A 19,527-nucleotide genomic window follows, 5' to 3' on the forward strand; every position below is an offset into this window, starting at 1 on the left:
AAGGTGATTCAGGGCCCAATTTCCATTATTACTGAGCCTGTTCCCTTTACATCTGTTATATCATTATCCTAGAGCAAGTTCAAAGTCCAAACCATCACACTGTTAAATTCGCACGTGAGATAAACTAAGAACATTATTATAAAATCCTAATGAGTTCAGAAAGTGGTAATAAACTCACAGAGTTTAGAGAGCAACTGGTTGTAGTTACTCTCCCATTTGCAGATTTACTACAGACATCTGGTCTCTAGACAAGGCAGCACAATAAAACTTAAGCAAAAGGTGCATGGTTTATCCCCAGTATTACTCTAGAAAAAAGCAAAAAAAAATTACCTTGAAAGAGAAGTATAAATCTGGATATATTCCCACTAGATTTTTATTGCTACATACTTTTTAAAGACTCGAAAAAGCTACTTTGTAAACTTTCAAGTTGGTCATCTGGCTCCCATTTGTGCTGCCTGCCAAAAATACATAATGAGGAAAAGGATGGGGGAGGAAGAACTGCATTACAAATCCAGAAAACTGCTGCTCATAGTTCAGATGGAAATTCTACACCTGGACAGCATTCACTGAGTTATCTGTAGAACTGAAACAGTTTCACTTAAAGCAAGTATTTCTTTTGAGAGCATTTTTTCAATAAACTGTCTAATAAGTCAATTAATGAAGCATTTACACACCAAAAATCAACACACATGAAGTTCTAAAGAGTATTTTTTTGTTTCCAGAACTCTTGACACTGAAAAGTTTCCATTTCATAGGTAGGTGAAACTTCTCGAAACATATATAACTTGTAATTTTATTATTCAGAGAACGTGACTAACACAGCAGACGTATGTTTTGGCTCTACCTCTGCCTCAGAAAGCAGCTGCTTTGTCTCTGAGCTAAAGCATTGAAACCAAATGGATAACACATGCCTTATTAGAGACCTCTACATTGCACAATTAATATTTGATTTACAGAAAAAGCCTTTGGAATTCTAAAGAAGAAATCACCACAGAGCAGAAATCTGCCATTTTAACAAGTAACACCAAAAGTAGGATGAGCCAGACAGGCTCAGCACTCACAATGTTACGCAAAGTACAACCCCCTGCTCCAGGATATTACCTCTCCCCCTGGGAGAGAATGCTGGCAGAGCATTTTTACCCCATGGAAAGTACTTTGCAGACTGTCAAACGGAGAGAGTATCCATTTCAGCAAGGGGGATGTAATTCAGAACTTGAACCTGAAGTGCATTGGTAAGAATAACCTACAGATAAGGATATCTGGTTTTATGACAGTCACTGAAGAACTTGGAATCTACTAAAAAGGTAGGTGGACTTTTTTCCTAAAAGTATATTAACCTAAAACTTGAATAAAACACTCCATTACAGTAAACAGGGGGAAATATTGTATGAAGATACCAAAGTATCCCATGCATGTTTGTAATGCTTGAAGGATTATGTTTATCAGCCTCCTCCCCCTGCCTGAAAAGTGCACAACCTGTAAAATATTCAGGGGGTATTAAGTTATCTGCTCTCATTTACTTTTAAATGTAAAGTAAAAGACAATTAAAGATTATTGTTATAGAGCATTTAGGTTTAAAAATCCTTATTTTGACAATCCAGGAAAATGCATTTGAACCTCTCAGGTTTTAATTAGTCCAGCCACACACTTGCCAAATGTTTCATAAATTTACAAAATCCTCTTGCTTTTAACAAAAATAACACTGAGAAACAAAATGCACTTAAGATAATATTTTCCTTTCTACTTGGAAAATGCTGTTTGTTATTTCCCAGTTTCTTCCCATGTTAAGAACAGCTTTTATAGAGTCTAATTAAAGGATATCAAGAGTTAAAAGTTGTTCCATGTTCCTTATGTGTTACAAACCCCTGCCAACTAGTCCTCTAGGCTTTAAATATTGTTTTGACGGATTGCATTTTCATTTCCAGTCCCAAAGAAAGTGTTCTCCATAGTCCAGGCATAAGCAGATCTCCAGCAGCTCAGTGAAAGCCTCAAACATTGTTCCAGGGAAGGATGGAGACTTTGCAGGCTACTTTCTTTTTGTTTGTGCTTGTACCTTTGGTAAGTCCAGCACCACCTCTACAGCAACAACCATTCCAGTTTGAGGAGTATGACACAGATGTTTCCATGGGAAGCCTGATCCAACAAGATTATGAAATGCAATCCAAGGATATAATAAAGGTATTTTATTTATATTTTCATTTTAATACTTTTAGCTGCTAAGCATTATGTGAATGATGTATGTGCATGTGAGTTTTGTGGAACAGTCTTGGAATAATAGCAAAACATACAATAGGTTCAGACACAGGGAAAGCCACTCAAAACCACAAAAATATTATGCTTGCTACAGTCTGAGAAAGCCACAGAAGGCAGGGTTTCACAAATAAGACTAAAGCATCATTTTAACTCTGCTGTAGTTCTGTGCCTACAATTGGAAGAGTTTCAAGAATAGGATATTCTAGTTATTAGCTCAACTGTTTGAGCAATGTATTAGCACAGTAAGTCTGCTTAAAAACAAGGAAGATAACTGTATTTATATACTTGGAACAGTCCCTTTTATTGAACATAACCTGCCAGTATAAACCAGTTTCTCTCTTGACTTACCAAACCATCAAGTTTCTTGCCTGGGCTTTTTCAGGGGTGGGTGGTTTGGGTTTCTTACAACTCAACAGTTCAGCAGCCCTGAACTTCCATGGAATGTTCAGTCCTGCAGGAGTCACCTACACGATTAACACTTTGATGGTCTTAATAAAGAGAATCTGTGCTGCACCTCAGGGCACTCAGCAGCACCCCCAAACGGGGAGCCCTGTGCTCCACATCCAAACCTGTTGCATTAAACGCTGAAGCAGAAGAAACAAAACCAGGGGAGAGTTAAATGAAGTGCCACAGCCTCAGCTGCCAGGGACAGTTGAAAACCTCCCACCTCTGTTCAGACCCAACCAATACACGTCAGGAGAAGGAGGTACAACACTGATCAAGAATTAAAACCAGCAGTGATTGTCCCAAAACTAATTGCCAAGGAAAATAAAACATAGCCAAACCACGTATTATAAATTCAAAGAGGTTTGCATTAATATTAACTGTACTTGTGACAAGAACTTAGTCTGATAAACAAGAAAAATAAGACAACAGCAAAAGATAGTGACTAAAAAACTGCAGCACAAATATAGAAAAATCAGGTTTGTATACCTTTTTAATATTTTCCCAATTCTACTGAAATTACAGCACTCCACTGTTGGACTAAAAACAGCAGCTACATATTTATACTAAAAATGTCTAAGGTATTTTTAAATCTGACATCTGCCACAGTGATGAAGTAACATTTTCATAAACCCATGAAAAGGAGACAGTTTAAATGACTCTTAACTAATAGGTGAATATCCACTCACAACTAAGTTTTTAAAACATACCAGAAACGCAAACTTGAACCAGTTAGGCACAGCATCAGAAGACACTCATCAAGAAATCATTTTAAGATGATTGCTGTGGTTTCAGCAAAAGACCAACAAGGAATAGACCTGCATGGGAATGGTGCCAACAGACGTGCCCCAGACCAACCAAAGTCCCTCCTGGCAGTGCCATGAGCTCCAGGTCTTCTGAAGGGCAACAGTTCTGTTCAGATAATTCTAGGAATGCAGTCGGTCATTATTTCCATCAGGTCAGTTCTCCAATGACATGTTTTCATTGCAAAATAATAAATTAGTTCCTTATGTGCAAAAACTACATCTATACAAGTTCCAGTGGTCCCAGTTTAAGTCATGGAGTGCACAAACAAATCCTCTATTCATTGACTGCACAAATTCTAGCTCCCAAATATTTCAAGTGTTAACTGTAACTGAAATACATGCCAAAAATGTCCTCAAGCATGCCCAGTCAGAAATCTGTTGTGCATGACAAATTTAACTCCTTACTGCATGCTTGAACACAGTTAGAAAGAAGATTTTTAGTAAAAACATCAGAAGAAACCCATTTGTGTTAGTGAGCAACAAAACCAAATGAACTTTAGTTTACTGGTAAGGAAAAGGTCAGCCAAGCAAAATGTATTACAATGATTATTTGAAGCCACAGCCAACCCAGTCTTGAATAAAATTTTAGCAATTTGAAAACATGAAATCCTAATTTCCACAAGAGAACAGAACCATCCAATTAGACACTGTCTCACATCTGGACTAATTCATTTCACTGAATATAAACTATCAGCTTTACAGACCTTTGTGTGGTATTGCAGAAATTTGAAGATGGTTCAAGTATTTAGATGTAAAGTGTTAAGTGGTTTTCTATGGGTAATTAAGTCTGTACAGTAAAGTGCAAGAGGCAGGTGGAATTTCACTATGCAAATAAGCCAATATTCCTTCAGTGCATTCCCAGCATATGCAAGCAATGAACATGTGGTTCTAATCCAAACAGTCTTGTGCACTGATACTCCACACTTAGGAATTTTTATAGCTGACCAGCAAATATATTTTTCATTTTGTGGATTTAATATCATTCTGCAAATAATCAGTTTTAATTTTTTGTGACATTTCCCACTGGCAGAGGTTAGTTGTACATTGAATTCTGCAAAGAATTCCTGTCCATACCCTTCCACAGATCACATCTCAAGTAGGATACTGTGCTAGAAACCCACACCTGGTACAGATATGCTGTGTCAGCAAAGGTTTTTCATACAAGCACATTAAAAGTGTCCCTTACAAGCCAAAAAACTGCAGCAAAAGCAGGGCAGCTGTTCCATTACCAGTCCCTGTACTCAGCAGTCTCTGCTGGCACAGTCACCTCAGCCAAGGTCCACATCTTCACATGCCTCACAAACAGCTCTGTGGGAGCAAATCTTACAGAAACCTTCTGTAAGATTTACTCTTTGAGTGCAACTGTTGAGGTGACACCCTCAGCTTCCCTACACCCAGCACTGCCAAACTGCTGCCAACATCCTGAAATCCTTTGGTTTTACTGGAGCAAAGCAACCCATCCCAAACCGGAGCCATAGCATGGACAGGCAGATCCAGGGAAGAGCCAAAGGATGGGGGATTGACAGGCCAAAAAGGGGCCAAAATGACAGAGGCTGGGCAAGACATTTGTTTCTCAGGCTTTATATGTCAAGCCTGAGGGGTTTGTTTTGCAGAAGACAAAAATTCCCACAGTAAAAGTATATGCAAGCAACTAAATACTAACTAAAACAAAGTCAGTATCAAAAGTAACTTGGAAGATAATATTACTTCCCCACTGCTCTTACAGATGGACTATCTGTGTGCCTGAAGGATGAAAACCTAACATTAGTTGACTTGTGAGCACTTGCAGTGCATAAGCAGCTCTTCAACAGAGCTCCTGCCAGGGCCTGATCCTTAACCACATTTAAAACAAAACATCTTCCACATCCGATAATGTTCTTTCCTCCATGTGTTTCCAATAGCCACACACACCAAAAAACATATTGTCTTACTCTGTCCTACAAATATTCCTCATCAATAAAAAACACAAATTATGTGAGCCAAGAACAACTGCCACAGTCAACCTGAAACCCTCAACTTTAATCCGTGCACCCACTGTATGTATCCTACAATTCTAGCAATAAGAGGTAATTCTCAAATTCCTACAGTGTTCAGTGAAAAAAGAACCTGACTACCATTTCCTGCACCACAAGAGGCTGTTTCTGTTCGCAGTTCACACCTTAGAACAGATTTAAGTGCAGTTCATGGAAACAAATTGCAAATTTCAGCCAATATCTGAAAGGGACATATTTATAAACTAAATTGTCCTTCAGTTGAAAAGATGCAATGACCATCTCCACAGGGACTTCTGAATAGCTTTGAGGAAATGTCATTTTACTGAGATTATTTGGGCAAAACAAAAAACAACTTACACTCACGAGAATCCTATCCAATTTTGCACGATGTGCAAAATCTATCTTCAGAACTCCAGGTGCTTGTAGACACCCATCTCTTACATATTCCTTCCCACCACATAGTCTGTATTTTCTCTCTATTTTTATTTTGTCTCTACTGTTCTTTCCTGAAGGACTTTACTGTTCTAAGGAGCATGAGCAGCAGCAGCTTCCCTTCTTGCCTTTCAGAGTGAACAGTTCATGGGCAAAAGGGATAATAGATCACATCAGTCATCCAGCAGAGAGAGTACTTTAAAAACTAAATATCAGAGGAGGTATGCCACAGGAAGCTCACTTTTAAAACACATGTTATTTCAGATCCTTGTAATGCTCTGTGGCTTTTTGTTTGCTGTTTGTTTTTTAAAATAACATTTGCTCTCACCCAAAGGATGGAACAAATGTTTCTCTTGACACTTCCCTAAGGCTGCAAGGGGACGACAGCCAACTGGATGTGCCCCCAACAAAGGATACAAGTAAGTCAACTGATGTGAACAGTGTCCTGCCTGAGCTCTCCAAAAGAACATATTTTAATATGAAAATCTAATATACAAAGGATGACAAAAGCTACAGAATTAGTCTTTTCATTTATGAATATCTTTCATTTCTCCTGTGGAAAGTCTTCCAACTTCTGATGGAAAAACTGAAAGGATCCTCAGGTAAACTCTGAACACACAAAGCACAGCTTGTAAGAATCTCTGCAATCATATTTGCCACTGAGATGTTCCCAAGTTAAATAAGTTAGGCAAGACAACCAGGAAAAACAAAATACACCCCCCGGTAAGTTCCACAGTTTACCCAAGTCACAATGATGACTTAATACGGTGTGCTTGAGTTACTTCACTGGATTTCTCAGAAACATCAGCAATTCTCAGTTTACATCTGCTGACCAGGGAGGGCAACAGTGAAAGTACATCAGGAACCTTCTTCACCAGCCATTTTCCTGCAGGCTCTGAGAGCCTGTACATTGTCCAGATTTCTCCTCACAAGCCACAAAGCTTTCTAAACATGACAGGAACAAAGTTTCTCTGCCAAATAGAGCAGTGAGAGAAAGACACATGTATTTTGTGTGTCTGTGATCTAAACTTCCAAAAATAACTGATGACTCAGCAAGACCAGCTGAGTGTCAATCTACACCAAAGTGTTAATCAAGGTTAATTATTGCCAAACAGCATCTGTCAACAAGCTCTCGTCAAAAGCTGAACAAGTGTCCAAGAGCACCAGAGCTTCTAGTCCCAGGCAAGCATAAAAACTGTTGCCTTTTAATAATGACAAACAAGACACTAAATCAAAAAAGGCAAATAGGGCAGAACTCTTAAGCCTAAAAAATTATAGTATTCACAGAGCTAGACCTCCAAATCTATTCGACTCTGTGCAGTACTGGCATAAGAAAAAGAGAATTGCTGTTATCCCTACTGGGTTGGGTTCCCAGTATTGACCAGCTGCTTCTGTAACTCTTCCCTGGTTGTGGAAGATCCTGTTTTGCTCTGTAGTGATAACAAACTCCCTGGTGGTGTGGCCCTGCTCTCTGTACTGCAGACAGGCCAGGGTGGAAGCCAACCAGAAAACCCAGTGCAGCACCCAGCAGTGGTGACAAAACCACACTCAAAGCCACACTCGTTATAGGTGTTTGAATATTGCTGGCATGAAAAATTAAAGCAAAACAGAAATTCTAGTACTTTGCTAATGCCCATGAGGAACAGGGCAAGCCACAATGGTCTTAAACTGCATTAAAAAAAAAAAAAAGTTTTTCCCCTCTATTTGAAACAACAGCTATAAAACCACCTCAGCATAAAACTGCTGGAGGTTGTCTACAGGGCTCTGAGTGACCTGGTCTAGTGGAAGGTGTCCCTGTCTGTGGCAGGGGGTTGGAATGACATGGTCTAAGTTCCCTTCCAACCCAAACCATTCTGTGGTTCCAGGATAATTACACAGTCAGCACTGCTGGATTTTTTATCAAAAGTTTTAGACAAAATAGTAGCTGGGAGCAAGACAGAATATATGTGACCTGCCAGAAATGCTCCAATGCAATGACAGTGCCAAATGTGTGCACTGCCAGGTGTTTCTCCTTGTGGATTTCTGCTGTCTAAAGAATGGTTCCAAATGTGACATTTAACATGGTCACAGACTTGCAGCTGCATACTTAGAGTATCCCAGAATATGCTGAGTTGGAGGGGACCCACAAGGATCATCAAGTCCAACCCTTAGCCCTGCACAGGACCGTTCCTAAGAGTCACACCACATGCCTGAGGGTATTGTCCAAATGCTTCTTGAGCTCTGGCAGCCTTGGTGCTGTGACCACTGCCCTGGGGAGCCTGTTCAGTGCCCAACCACCCTCTGGGGGAAAGGATCTTTTTCTAAGCTCCAACCTAAACCTCCCCTGACACAACTTCAGGTCATTCCCTTGGGTCCTGTCCCCAGTCACCACAAAGAAGAGATCAGTCTCAGTCTCTTCACAATACTCTAAGCAAATTAAAGACTTAAACTGAATTGAGGTCAATCAATAGTATTTCAACACATGCTCAGATAAGAACAGAGAAATCACGCACGATTAAAAGAATAAAACCCTCAAACCAGTTCAGAATGTTAAATCTCTTCAGAACTTAGTTTTAAATTTAAATTTAAATCTAATGAAGAGAAATCTTAAAAGATACCAGAGAAAAGCCTATTTTGACCATTCAAGTGTAAGTTATTGACCACTGTTTGGTTTCAGACCTGCCCACGTGCCTGCTGTGTGTGTGCCTGAGCGGGTCCGTGTACTGCGAGGAGATCGACATCGAGGCCGTGCCCCCCCTGCCCAAGGAGACAGCTTATCTGTATGCAAGGTTCAACAAGATCAAAAGGATTGCAGCCTCAGATTTTGCTGACATTAGTAAGTGATGCTCATATTTTAATTTCTGCTCACCTGATCGTATATTTGAAGGGGTACTGCTCAATGCAATGCCCGTGTTAGAAAAGGAACTGCAAAGGTAAAATGGAAACACTTTTTGGACCATGTAAACATCTTAATTCTCCCAAACCATCAGGGAAAGAGCAGACTGCTAAAAATAAAATTCAACTCTGCATCCCAGTCAGCGTTAAATGAGCAGGCATTACTTTTCCTTCAAATGCTCCAGGGACATCTCTCCCAGCTCTCTCACTCGACAGCATGACAAATTCTATGAATATCTGAAATCACGTTGTCTCTAAGACAAAAAGAAGGATTCAGAGTATTTTCTCTTTTTTTTTTTTTCAATTGAAGACCATGAGAAAATCTAGATGTGGGTTTTATCCACATTTTAATAGTATTTGCACTTGTAGATCACAATTCAGATGCTGCAGCCAGCAGTGTAACCTTTAACATGTGCAGCCATACATATTTCACACGTGCCACATAATTATAGAGTCAATATTTAGATTTTCATTTCTTTTATGTAAAGCTACCTTGAGAAGAATTGATTTTAGTGGAAACAGGATAGAAGAAATAGAAGATGGAGCCTTCTCAAAGCTTCTGTTGTTGGAAGAACTTTCTCTTGCTGAAAATCGACTTGTAAAACTTCCTGTTCTACCTCCCAAACTAACGACGTTTAACGCAAACCAAAACAGAATCAAGAGCAGAGGAATCAAAGCAAATGCTTTCAAGGTAAGGAAAAAACCCAGTAATTTAGGTGACCAAAGTAAATTCAAATTAGTAACCAGACTGTTCAGTCTGCCACCAAATTCCCTTTTCTGTGTTTATTGTAACCTAAGAAACAAACTGCGATGAAGTTTTCCAGCTGTTCCTTGGCTTTTAAGGCGCCCTGGAAGATCAGTCCTTTGTGCACTCACTCTCTCATGCCCTTCACGTAAACCAGATTTTTCTACAAAATGCCTTACCTACCTCCTTTCTCTCTTACATGCAAAGAAAAGCTCAGTTCAAAAACTGATGGCTCAAATACAGTTCTGAGGACCACAGAAACACTAATAAACAAAGATGGAGCTTTATAGTGGTCTCAAGTTTTATAACCAATGTGCAGACACTGAAATTTCCAAGACATAGAAGGCCTGCTCTATGAGTTTCTCAATATAATAGAATTCAACATTCACAGCAAAAGAATGTTCTGTCTTATATCAGTTTCCAGCCTTTCTCTGTGATCAGAAAAAAATACTGATGTCCTCTAACAGGCACAAGTTATTTAACTTCGAGTAAGCAATACCAGTATTAGTAATTTCTCTTTAACAGAAGCTCACAAATTTGGCCTACCTCTACTTGGGGCACAATGCACTGGAATCTGTTCCGCTGAACTTACCGGAGAGCCTGCGCATTCTTCACCTTCAGGTATTCAAAAAGCATTTCCCTCACATTCTATTAGGAAAAGCCTCATTAGTTACATACTTTAAAACAAACTCATTCTCTTCTGAAGCAGTTTCCACTACAATTGTCAAATGCTCCTCCAAATAAAACAATTTAATCTGTATGGCCACAACCATCCAGAAGTTTGAAGTTGTTTGTTAGCTAATTACCATGCAAGGATTTATTATTAGTTCTGTACATCGAGGACAGGAGATTACAAAAATAAGCAATAACTTTATATCAGCAATACATTCCATACATCAATAACAACGTCAACTCATTTGATCAGTTTGAAAAGACTTGATTCCTACATATCTAAAGTATATGATGGAATTCTTGGGGTGCCCTGCACAGGGCCTGGAGTTGGACTGGATGATCCTAATGGGTCCCTTCCAACTCAGCCTATTCTACAGACAAATCAAATATGACAAAATGGGAGGGCAAGAGGAATAAAATTAAAGTGTGAAAAAACTTCCACCTGTACGGGTGCACGTGTATATAACTGGGTGTGTTTCCTGAACTGTTTTGTTCTGCAGTACAACAACATCACCACCATCACGGACGACACGTTCTGCAAGTCCAACAACACGCGGTACATCCGCACGCGCATGGACGAGATCAGGATGGAGGGCAACCCCATCGTCCTGGCAAAGCACGTCAACGCCTTCTCCTGCCTGAGAATGCTGCCCGTGGGCACGTACTACTAACCCTGCTTCTGCCACTGCACAGGCCACAACTCAGCCATGCTAACAAAGGGTCCTCTCTTCCTCTGTTTACAAGCTCGGATCCTCTCCCTCACTAATGCTGTTTTCCCTGCACACCCAGAACCTTCTACGACACTGAAGTGTGGTTCTGCTCTGAAATAACTATTTCTAAACAGTCACTTTATTCAGTAGTTGTGGTGTCACTGCTTTCAGAATCTCTTCTGTTAACGAAAGTGTAAAAACAGGTATATGCACACACATCTCAACCTTCACTTCATCACGTACTCCTTTTGTGTAGGTAAAATCACACAGTAACTGCTGGTTCACATTCTTTGCCAGTATTCAGAACAATCACCACATTTGACTTTCAGATAAATGCAGCACACTCTTGGAGCAAGCTACACAGGCAAAATACTTCTTTTAATTCCAATGCCACTCTTTTAATCTGAAATGAAATCTCTTCAGTTGCCCTTCAAAAGTGTATCGGATGAAGATGCACACAAAAGAAAGTTATGTTTAGAAACAGAACTTCTCAAAGGTTAATTTCATTAAAAAGTTTCCTTAAAAACTTGGTTTGTGAAAAATGAAAACAATTCCTATTAAGGTTTAGTTCACCAAGCAATATAGCAACTGGAACTTTTCAAGGTTGTGTTAAATCTCCTTCTACTGTTTTGCTTTGAAAATCATCTAAGAATGTGTATGTATAAAAATACAGGGTTTATTTTTACACAGGGCGGTTTTAAGTGAAATATGTAAGTTTTGCTGAGCTGTTTTTGCAACACCAGTTTCCCATTTTAACACAATGGTCAAAGTCCAGCATCGTATGACTATTAATTATGACTAAGGCTATTAATGAATGATGGAGACTGAGCCTTGTTCCACAGCTTTTCTTAAAGGAAATGTGACAATATAATTAACAGCAAGCTGAATTCATGTTTCTTACCTGTAAATAAGTATGATTTCAGCTAGATGTCAGTGAGAAGAAACAGAATTATCCTTGTACAACAATATTTCTGCTCATTAGGGAAAAATTAAATCAGATTTTCAAATTAAAAAGAGAAGGTGATTCTATCACTAATCTAAAAAAAAAAAAGTTAACTTCAAGTACCATTTCACTCAACTACTTTAAACCATGCAGTGTATTAAAAACACAAATTGAGTGTGCAGGCCTTGACAGTCAGTTTATCTAAAACTAGACATAAATGATATAGGAACACAGTATTTTTTATTACACAACTATAAACTTCTGACATTGTTTCTCCCCTCAAATACCTACCAGAGGTGTGAATGCCAAAGGTGTGCTAGTTCCTATTGCCACATCAACTCTTAAGTTTGAAGCTAGTATAGATTCCTCATTTGTAGATATAGTTAAGCATCAAATGCATGATGATGTATCAGTACATCTAGAATACTGATTGTACAAGATATTTTGTATTTTATTTATCTTATTTAGCTAAGCCTTGATTTGTTAGTGCTTGTGCTCTGGGGAATTGATGCCCACTTAATTCTGCACACACTGATGTTCTGTCACTCAGTGCTGAGGCTGAAGAGCCTTTCAGCCAGTTTTTAACTAACTTTGTCAAGCATCAACTCGTCTTTCTGGAAAGAGGATGCAACCATGAAATGCAGCACAAAAATATTTTTGATCTGAACCCACTACCCAAGAAAGACACAGCAATCCCCAATATTTTTCATTTTAAGTTACTTGGTATAACAAGAAATTCCATTGCCTTAATACAACTGAGACCAAACCCGAAGTCTGACAGTAATACTTGGTTTTAATTTTTCCAAGTAAGTCATAAAACTTTGATGTTTCCAGGTTTTTAGCAAAAGCTGAAAAATAACTCCCAAGCATGTAAAAAACACATTCCAATTTCGAGCCAAATTTATACAGGGAAAAAACAAAAGCCACCAATTCTCTCATCCCTCTTAGGATAAAAGCCTAAGATGGAGAAAACACAGCTGGGTGTTTCCTCTAAGTTACATAAGGAGTGGCCTCTGATCTTTTTCTCATCACAAATCATTATTATTAAGGGAAAAAAAAAAAAAAGAGCTCTTTCCAGTATTAATAGGATCAGTCAATATCACCAAAACTCTTCCTAGGAAAACAATTAGAAGTGTACACATAAAAACAAGCAGAGTTTTGTAATAGATACACACAAGTAAACATTCTGAGACCTAACACTGCCACATCATTCGACATCAAAATGTTGTAGGTATTTTTGAAACGTGCTAATTATCACCAGTAATGCTAATTAATACTCTTAATACTTCGTAAGCAAACGAGAACACACAACTGGTACCTTCTGAATGCCCAATGAAGGCAGTAAGTTATCTGATGTGTTTTAATTTCCTTTCCCCATCCATAGCAAGGTAAATAATCAAAACAAGAAGCGAGAAGGGCTTCAGCAGGGAGGATTTTCACCTTCTATTTGTGTGACCAGTACTAATATCAAGCTGAATGTATCAAGCTGAATGTAAACCATTCTATTTTTTTCCTATCACTCATTTCTGTTCTGTATTTCCAATAAAACTTGAATTTTTTTTTCTTGTTTATCAGTATCAGCTCCAACAATCTGCTCTCCCAGCATTGCCAACCTGTTTCAGTTGTTCATCCTCACAGCAGAGGAAGATCAGAAAATTATTTGCAGCTGTAACTCCATTTGCAGACATAATATTTATTATGACAATACAGTGAGACCTGCCATACAAAATACTCGGGGGACACCTCCTTTACCCCTTCAAAATCTATTTGAAGCACTACCTTGACTTGTCATTCATCTCAAACATTCAGTATTATCTGAAGTATTCAGTCACTTCTACATTATTGATGTCTTTTCAAGTATGAAAACTAACAGGAAAGAAAGAATTTGGTGTTTTTACACCAAAAGTAAAGTATCAGAAACTCTCTATTTCTACTTGTCAGCCTGGGTAATTTTCTTTTAACTCTTCAAAAAGCTATAAACCCAAGACTCCACCCCAAACAGTCTCTCCAGTGCAGTGTACAGTTACCTACCTGGATATTTGCAGTAGAGAGCAGGTTGGGGGAGGGTGGAAATCAATACAAAGATTACAGACTCATTTTTAATGTTGTGTGAGTGTGAACATTAACAGGATAAGACTTTTCAGATGTTTTTATGCATATGGTAAAAACATACCTCTAGTTCTTTCACACAAATTATTACAGAATATTAAGTTACAAATACACATTCTCCTTTGCAATCTGGTTATTTGAATTGTCAGAGTTGATCTTTGAAGCCTTTATTAATTCTCTTACCTGAGAATGTCTTCTGTTTCTAAATGAAATGATTATTAATGCTAGCAGAAATAAGAAGGCCTAAAAAAACCCTCTTCATAAACACTTAGGCAGTCATACTTGGTAAATATTCTCCCAAATTGCCTTTCTCAACAGCATCCTTGTCCGTGGAAATAAAAATACCTTTAGAAAGAACATCTGTAATATTGACAAACTTGTAATATGTCTTCAGAGAATTTATGTTCACACATATTTTAGCAATTAATAGATCCCTTCATTATTTACACTCAACATCTGAAAAATATTTTTAAAACTGCTTATATACACAACAATTTTCTGTGAGTAAAAATTATCTCCAAACCTACCTCCTTTCTATTTCTGCTTTTTTTTATTATATTTTAAAATGAGAAATATTTCCAGTAGTTTACTGAATCACTGTCCCAGAAACCACAGTGACTGCTGTCATGAGGCTCATCTAAGGATCAAAAAGCATCAAGTGAAGCTTGAAAAAAAACAATCACAAAGCCATAAAGCCCTGGGTGCTCTACCTTTTCTATGGAGGGATTAAAGAAAAGCCTTTATTCAACAGCCAGCAGGATTAGACAACATCAGTTTATTGCTCAGCTGAGGACAGGATTATTTTTTAACATTATCAGAAAATAGTACTTTTTTTCTCTGTTCTGGTTGATTTGATAATAGAAATGGATTAACTTGGCACAGAACTCAAAGGCCTAAAACATTCAAAAAATAGGAAACAATGCAGTTCCCACTTCATATTCCAGCTGAAAAGTAAAGATGGAACTGGGTTCAATGGGAGTAAATGTTTGAGGTAAAGAAAAACTGAACTGAAAACCCACAAATAATTAAGCACATAAACATCCTCCTCTAACATTAAGCACCGTGTAAGATGTTTTGTCTGTCAGACTGACGGATTTTTACTCCAAGGATGAATTGTTTATCTTAAAACCAGTACAAAGCCAAAACAAACAAGCCAAATGCTGGCAATTTAAAACTAAGTTCAAATACTATGTTCCAGTTAAAAGGGAGCAACAGTTTATCTCCCATACAAGTAAAACAACTCAGAACTCAAAGCACTGTGGTCCAAACACAGGCTGCCACATCTTCAAGAGAAACAGATCCAGTCCTTCAAAACCAATGTTTACATGCCAAAGACTACAAATGTTATTTTCTTTTCATTTCTTCTTTTGCTCCTTTTTTTTTTTAAATCAAAATAAGATTTAATACCAATGAAAACTGTCTTGCTCCCTCACAGAAAGGCACAGGCACTCTTATTTTTCCCCACCCACAAGGAACACAGCAATAGTATGATAACAATCCAGAGAAAAACCAAGCAAAGGCATTGCCCCTTGAACTCAAAACAATTTTTTTAGCTAATATTCTCTTCTCCACAACATACAAATTTAAGATGCCCATATTCTGCTAAAGAGTGCAGGTTTCACCTCCAATGCTTTGTCTTAATGAACTACTTAAAGAAACAAATATAGTACTAATAAATAACAATAAATAAAGGCTTGGTAACAGTACCTTGAAGTGCAGGAAGGTGCGTCTGCGATGCTCAACCCACTCAGCGTAAGCTGAAAGGCTTCTGAAAAACGTTGCAAGATTTCCCCGTTCTTCAACGCTACAAAACACAAATATATTGTTTAACCCAGTCTTAATCAGATGTAGCAGTTCCATAGCCGAAAATCTGCACCTTGTCTTTTCCAGGATCCCATCTAACCCTGCCCTCTGGCAGTGGGAAGCCATTCCCACCTGCCCTGTCATTCCAGGCCCTTGTCCAAAAGCCCCTTTAGGCACTGGAAGGGTCCCCAGGATCTCCCTGGAGCCTTCTCTTCTCCAGGTGAACCCCCCCAGCTCTCCTGGCCTGGCTCCACAGCCCCCCACAGAGGGGCTCCAGCCCTCAGAGTATTTTCATGGTACTCCTCTGGATACACTCCAACAGGTCCATGTCCTTCTTAGGTTGTAGGAAGAGGGGGAAAGGGAGAGTTAAATACAAAATACTTATTTTTCAATACTTATTTTTTCAAATTTCTGTTAATGTCTGGATCAGGATGGAGAAAGGAAAAGAGACAATATAAGGTGACAGGAACTGTCAGACAGCCAACCAGCCATCCAGTGTTGTCAGGGGAAGGAGGAATAACACTCAAAGTGTGTGCAGCTCTTACTGAAGAAGCGTGGCAAGGATGCAAAGGATACAAAATTCCACAAAAACCACCTGTCAGAATATCTGCAGCAACACGATTATTTAACCACAGGGGTGAACAGCTGCATGTCAGTGCTGATAACAAGCCACAGTCAAATGCAGCAGACTATCAACCACTGTCAAAACACACCTGGCAAGCACTGCTTGGAAAATACAAAGATTTATTTCTATTTCTAATGCAGGATTTGACAAGTTTACAAAATCTGACTGAGGAAAATACCTGACTGACATCTGGGAATATTTCGAGAAGTTACACAGTATTTAAATTCTAAATGTAAATTTGTCTTTTAACATCTTTTCTGCTTGAGATTAGCTATTCTTTATTTCAGCATAGCTGAGAGCAGAAACTTGAGGCATTCACAGGATGGTTGTAACAGTGTATTGCCAAGTCACTTCAACCATTCCAGGGAGAACTGTGCCTCAGATCCAGCTCTAATATACAGGAACAGCAACCTTTAACATGTTACACAAACATACTGAAAAATGAGACACTGGGGTCATTCGGATATTGAAATGCAAAAGAAAAGCCAAACAAGTTTTGTCCCAGCTTGGAAAGAACAGCATCAGCAAAGGAAGTTACCACAGTAGTCACAGCTGCCAACAAAACCAGGCCAAGATGAAAAAAACGCTGGCAACACCAGGAGAACTGAGTCCCTGGAAGGACGGACACACTGGCTCACAGGAGCCAGTTAGCTCTGTTCTGGGAAGCTGTTTTTTACCACAACTCACAACTGCACATGTCAAACTCGACCCATGCCACAGGAACGACGGAGGCTTGGCACTGAGTGCCCACCTCTCCCTGCCTGGGGACACAATTCCACACCAACTGCAAACCTACACCTGCCACACAGAACTGGGCCACAAAACTACATCCTTAAAATGCTCTTTAAAAAGCCTGGCAATTTTTATGAATATCCATTTTTATGCAATCCAACAGGTTATCATAAACCTTGTGACCTCGTTTTAGCATTATGTCTTTGTTTCTTTTTTTCCCCTCTCAAATTCATTTTTAGGTGATGAAGCAGGTGCAAGTTTTCAAGCAGAAAGCACTACTTTTGGCTAACAAGCTCAAAGGACCTGTTTCAAAGGTAAAAGTTAGTCAACCAATTATATCTGAGTAGGTACTTGTCTCATATAGCATTGGCTAAATTCAAGATTGTAACTGAATTCAGTATCTAGAAAGGAAAAATCTGTGTTGGCATGAACAGATGTAAATCCATGGGGTTTTTAAACTGGGAAGGGAAAAAGAGACTGCAAAGAGCACCAGTTCAATTAACTGTCTCCCAGCACTTAAACTACCCACAAACAATAATTCCTAATTAGCCTAAGTTAGCCTAATTTCTCATGCTGAATTCAACTACAACAAATGCTAAATACCAAGAAAATGTGGTATAAAATAATAAAGTGCTAATAGAATGGACGTTAAAGACTTTTTTTCCAAAGAATTTAGCATTACAAAGTGTCATCAGATTTAAAAAAAAAATCCAGTAGGAGCAGAAAACCCCCATTTCCAACACCAACATCCATGTTACAGAGAAGTCATCCAAAACCACCTAAAAGCATATTCAGGCAGAGAGTACCTGTATCAGTTTAAAATCACAGGCCCTTCCTCCAAACACCCTTTCACTTTCACAAAGTATCACCAACAAAAGACAAAAGCACACAAGACATTTAACTGTTCTAAAAGTATTTAAGCCTCCTTTAGTATGTTCCTTCAACTATTTTAAGAGAGGAAATCTATTTTAACCTGCTGAAGAAAGCAAGACTTCCTGCACTAACATATAAAACCAAGGCACGACTCAAAGCTGTGGGAAGAATTCCTGCTTCCCTTTATTTCCCAGACACCTTGCCCATGCAGCATTTCATATAATGCAGACATTTCCCAAATCCTTCACTCTGACTTAGGTTCTAACTAAAAAGTAGGAGCAGTTTTCATAGTGCCTAAAAAGCCCTGTTTGACTAACTAATCTGTGCAAAGGTTAACTCACCCAACAATTAACGGGGTGTCAAGTCCAAAAAAATAGGGAAGAAATGACTAACAATAGTTTTCTTACATATTGTAGTTCTCAAAAATAAACTACAACATAAGTGATAACTGGTGAAAGGGGACACAAGTAAAATCCCAAACTAGACAACTAGATGTTGTGATTCCATTTGCATACATCTCTTATTGCCACAAAAATTTTTAAGAAATTATATAAAAAATAGAAGATGTGCCATTTTTATATATAGATGTACTGTTTATACCTGGTTGAAATCAGACTACTGACTTTTACCTCCTTTAAGAAGTGTTGTAGCATTCCCCTGTTTTCTTCCAAAGCAGGAAGGGCCTGGGAACTACAACTGAATGCCAAGTTTTTAACTCTGGTGCTCTTAAAGACCCTTTTCTCTCATGCATTATGAAAAAAAAATGAAGCCAAAAAAATTATAAAACTGAGAAGGAAAAAAATCCAGGCCAGGAGACAAAACAGAACAGAGCTAGACAATGGATTTGGCAAGACAGGGCTGAGGAAGCAAAGGAAGAAAACAAAGCAGGAGGGAGGCTGAAAAGAAGGAACAATCCAGAGGGAGACCAGATTTAGCTGGTCAAGAATGGAGGGAAAGGGAGGGAAGAGGTAGGAATGAGGATTCTAAGAGACTGGAGAACAAAGGGCAAGCTGGGAAAAGCCTGAAACTGGACATGAGGGGATTACAACTGACACAAGAACAAGCAAGGGGAGTGGGCAAACAGCCATAAAGGGAGATGCCAGGCAGAACCAGCCCGTGGAACAGTGGGTTGCTGTCAAAGCAGGCCCTGTCAGCATCAGCCCCACCTGTTTACTGCCTTAGGTTGGCAGCAGACACTGTGATGGTGCAGGACAAGTCAAACAGGAAAACTGGAAGTTGAAGGAGTTGTGGGGGGACAAGGTTGGGTCACTCCCCACCCTCCAGCTCCTTTTTCAACCAAGTGACCCCGTTGATCCCGTTGGCCACGTGGCTTCCAGAGTCGACAGACACAAGGTGGGATGTGCAAGGAGAGGCTCAGGAGAAAGTACTGCTTGATTTACTGGCACCTTTTATCATTCCTGGCAACTTGTGTGCCCTCATGAATGCTGGTGCAATGTGGAAAAGGCCCAGGGTGGTGAAGAGACAGGGACAGGACAGCAGGGCTCCAGCCAG

General features: G+C 39.1%; 2 protein-coding genes across 6 annotated transcripts in view; one reads left to right on the plus strand and one right to left on the minus strand.

Annotated features, from left to right (window-relative positions):
• The window catches only part of LOC113995856 (centromere protein P), a 128,806-nt gene that overhangs the window by 101,407 nt on the left and 7,872 nt on the right, over positions 1-19,527 (minus strand). For all 5 annotated transcript variants that reach the window (XM_027736620.2, XM_027736692.2, XM_027736543.2 and 2 more), the window contains one exon: positions 15,690-15,786. In XM_027736620.2, coding sequence (XP_027592421.1) covers positions 15,690-15,786 — 97 coding nt within the window. The remainder of the gene's footprint in view (positions 1-15,689; positions 15,787-19,527) is intronic.
• Positions 1,150-14,508, plus strand: OGN (osteoglycin). Its single transcript, XM_027736272.2, has 7 exons — positions 1,150-1,304; positions 1,926-2,178; positions 6,264-6,348; positions 8,586-8,744; positions 9,292-9,494; positions 10,074-10,169; positions 10,721-14,508. The coding sequence occupies exons 2-7, from the start codon at positions 2,011-2,013 to the stop codon at positions 10,889-10,891; spliced, it is 882 nt and encodes a 293-aa protein (XP_027592073.1). The 5' UTR covers positions 1,150-1,304; positions 1,926-2,010; the 3' UTR covers positions 10,892-14,508.

Source organism: Pipra filicauda, unplaced genomic scaffold (genome assembly GCF_003945595.2).
Source record: "Pipra filicauda isolate LSUMZ 115617 unplaced genomic scaffold, ASM394559v2 scaffold102_size2360937_pilon, whole genome shotgun sequence".
NCBI lineage: Eukaryota > Metazoa > Chordata > Aves > Passeriformes > Pipridae > Pipra > Pipra filicauda.

What these genes read in the sequence shown, in the direction of transcription:
- OGN (XM_027736272.2), top strand. Translation starts at nt 2,011, where the DNA reads ATGGAGACTTTGCAGGCTACTTTCTTTTTGTTTGTGCTTGTACCTTTG. An exon ending in AATCCAAGGATATAATAAAG is followed by an intron (nt 2,179 to 6,263) that starts GTATTTTATTTA and finishes TCTCACCCAAAG; the next exon opens with GATGGAACAAATGTTTCTCT. An exon ending in GCCCCCAACAAAGGATACAA is followed by an intron (nt 6,349 to 8,585) that starts GTAAGTCAACTG and finishes GTTTGGTTTCAG; the next exon opens with ACCTGCCCACGTGCCTGCTG.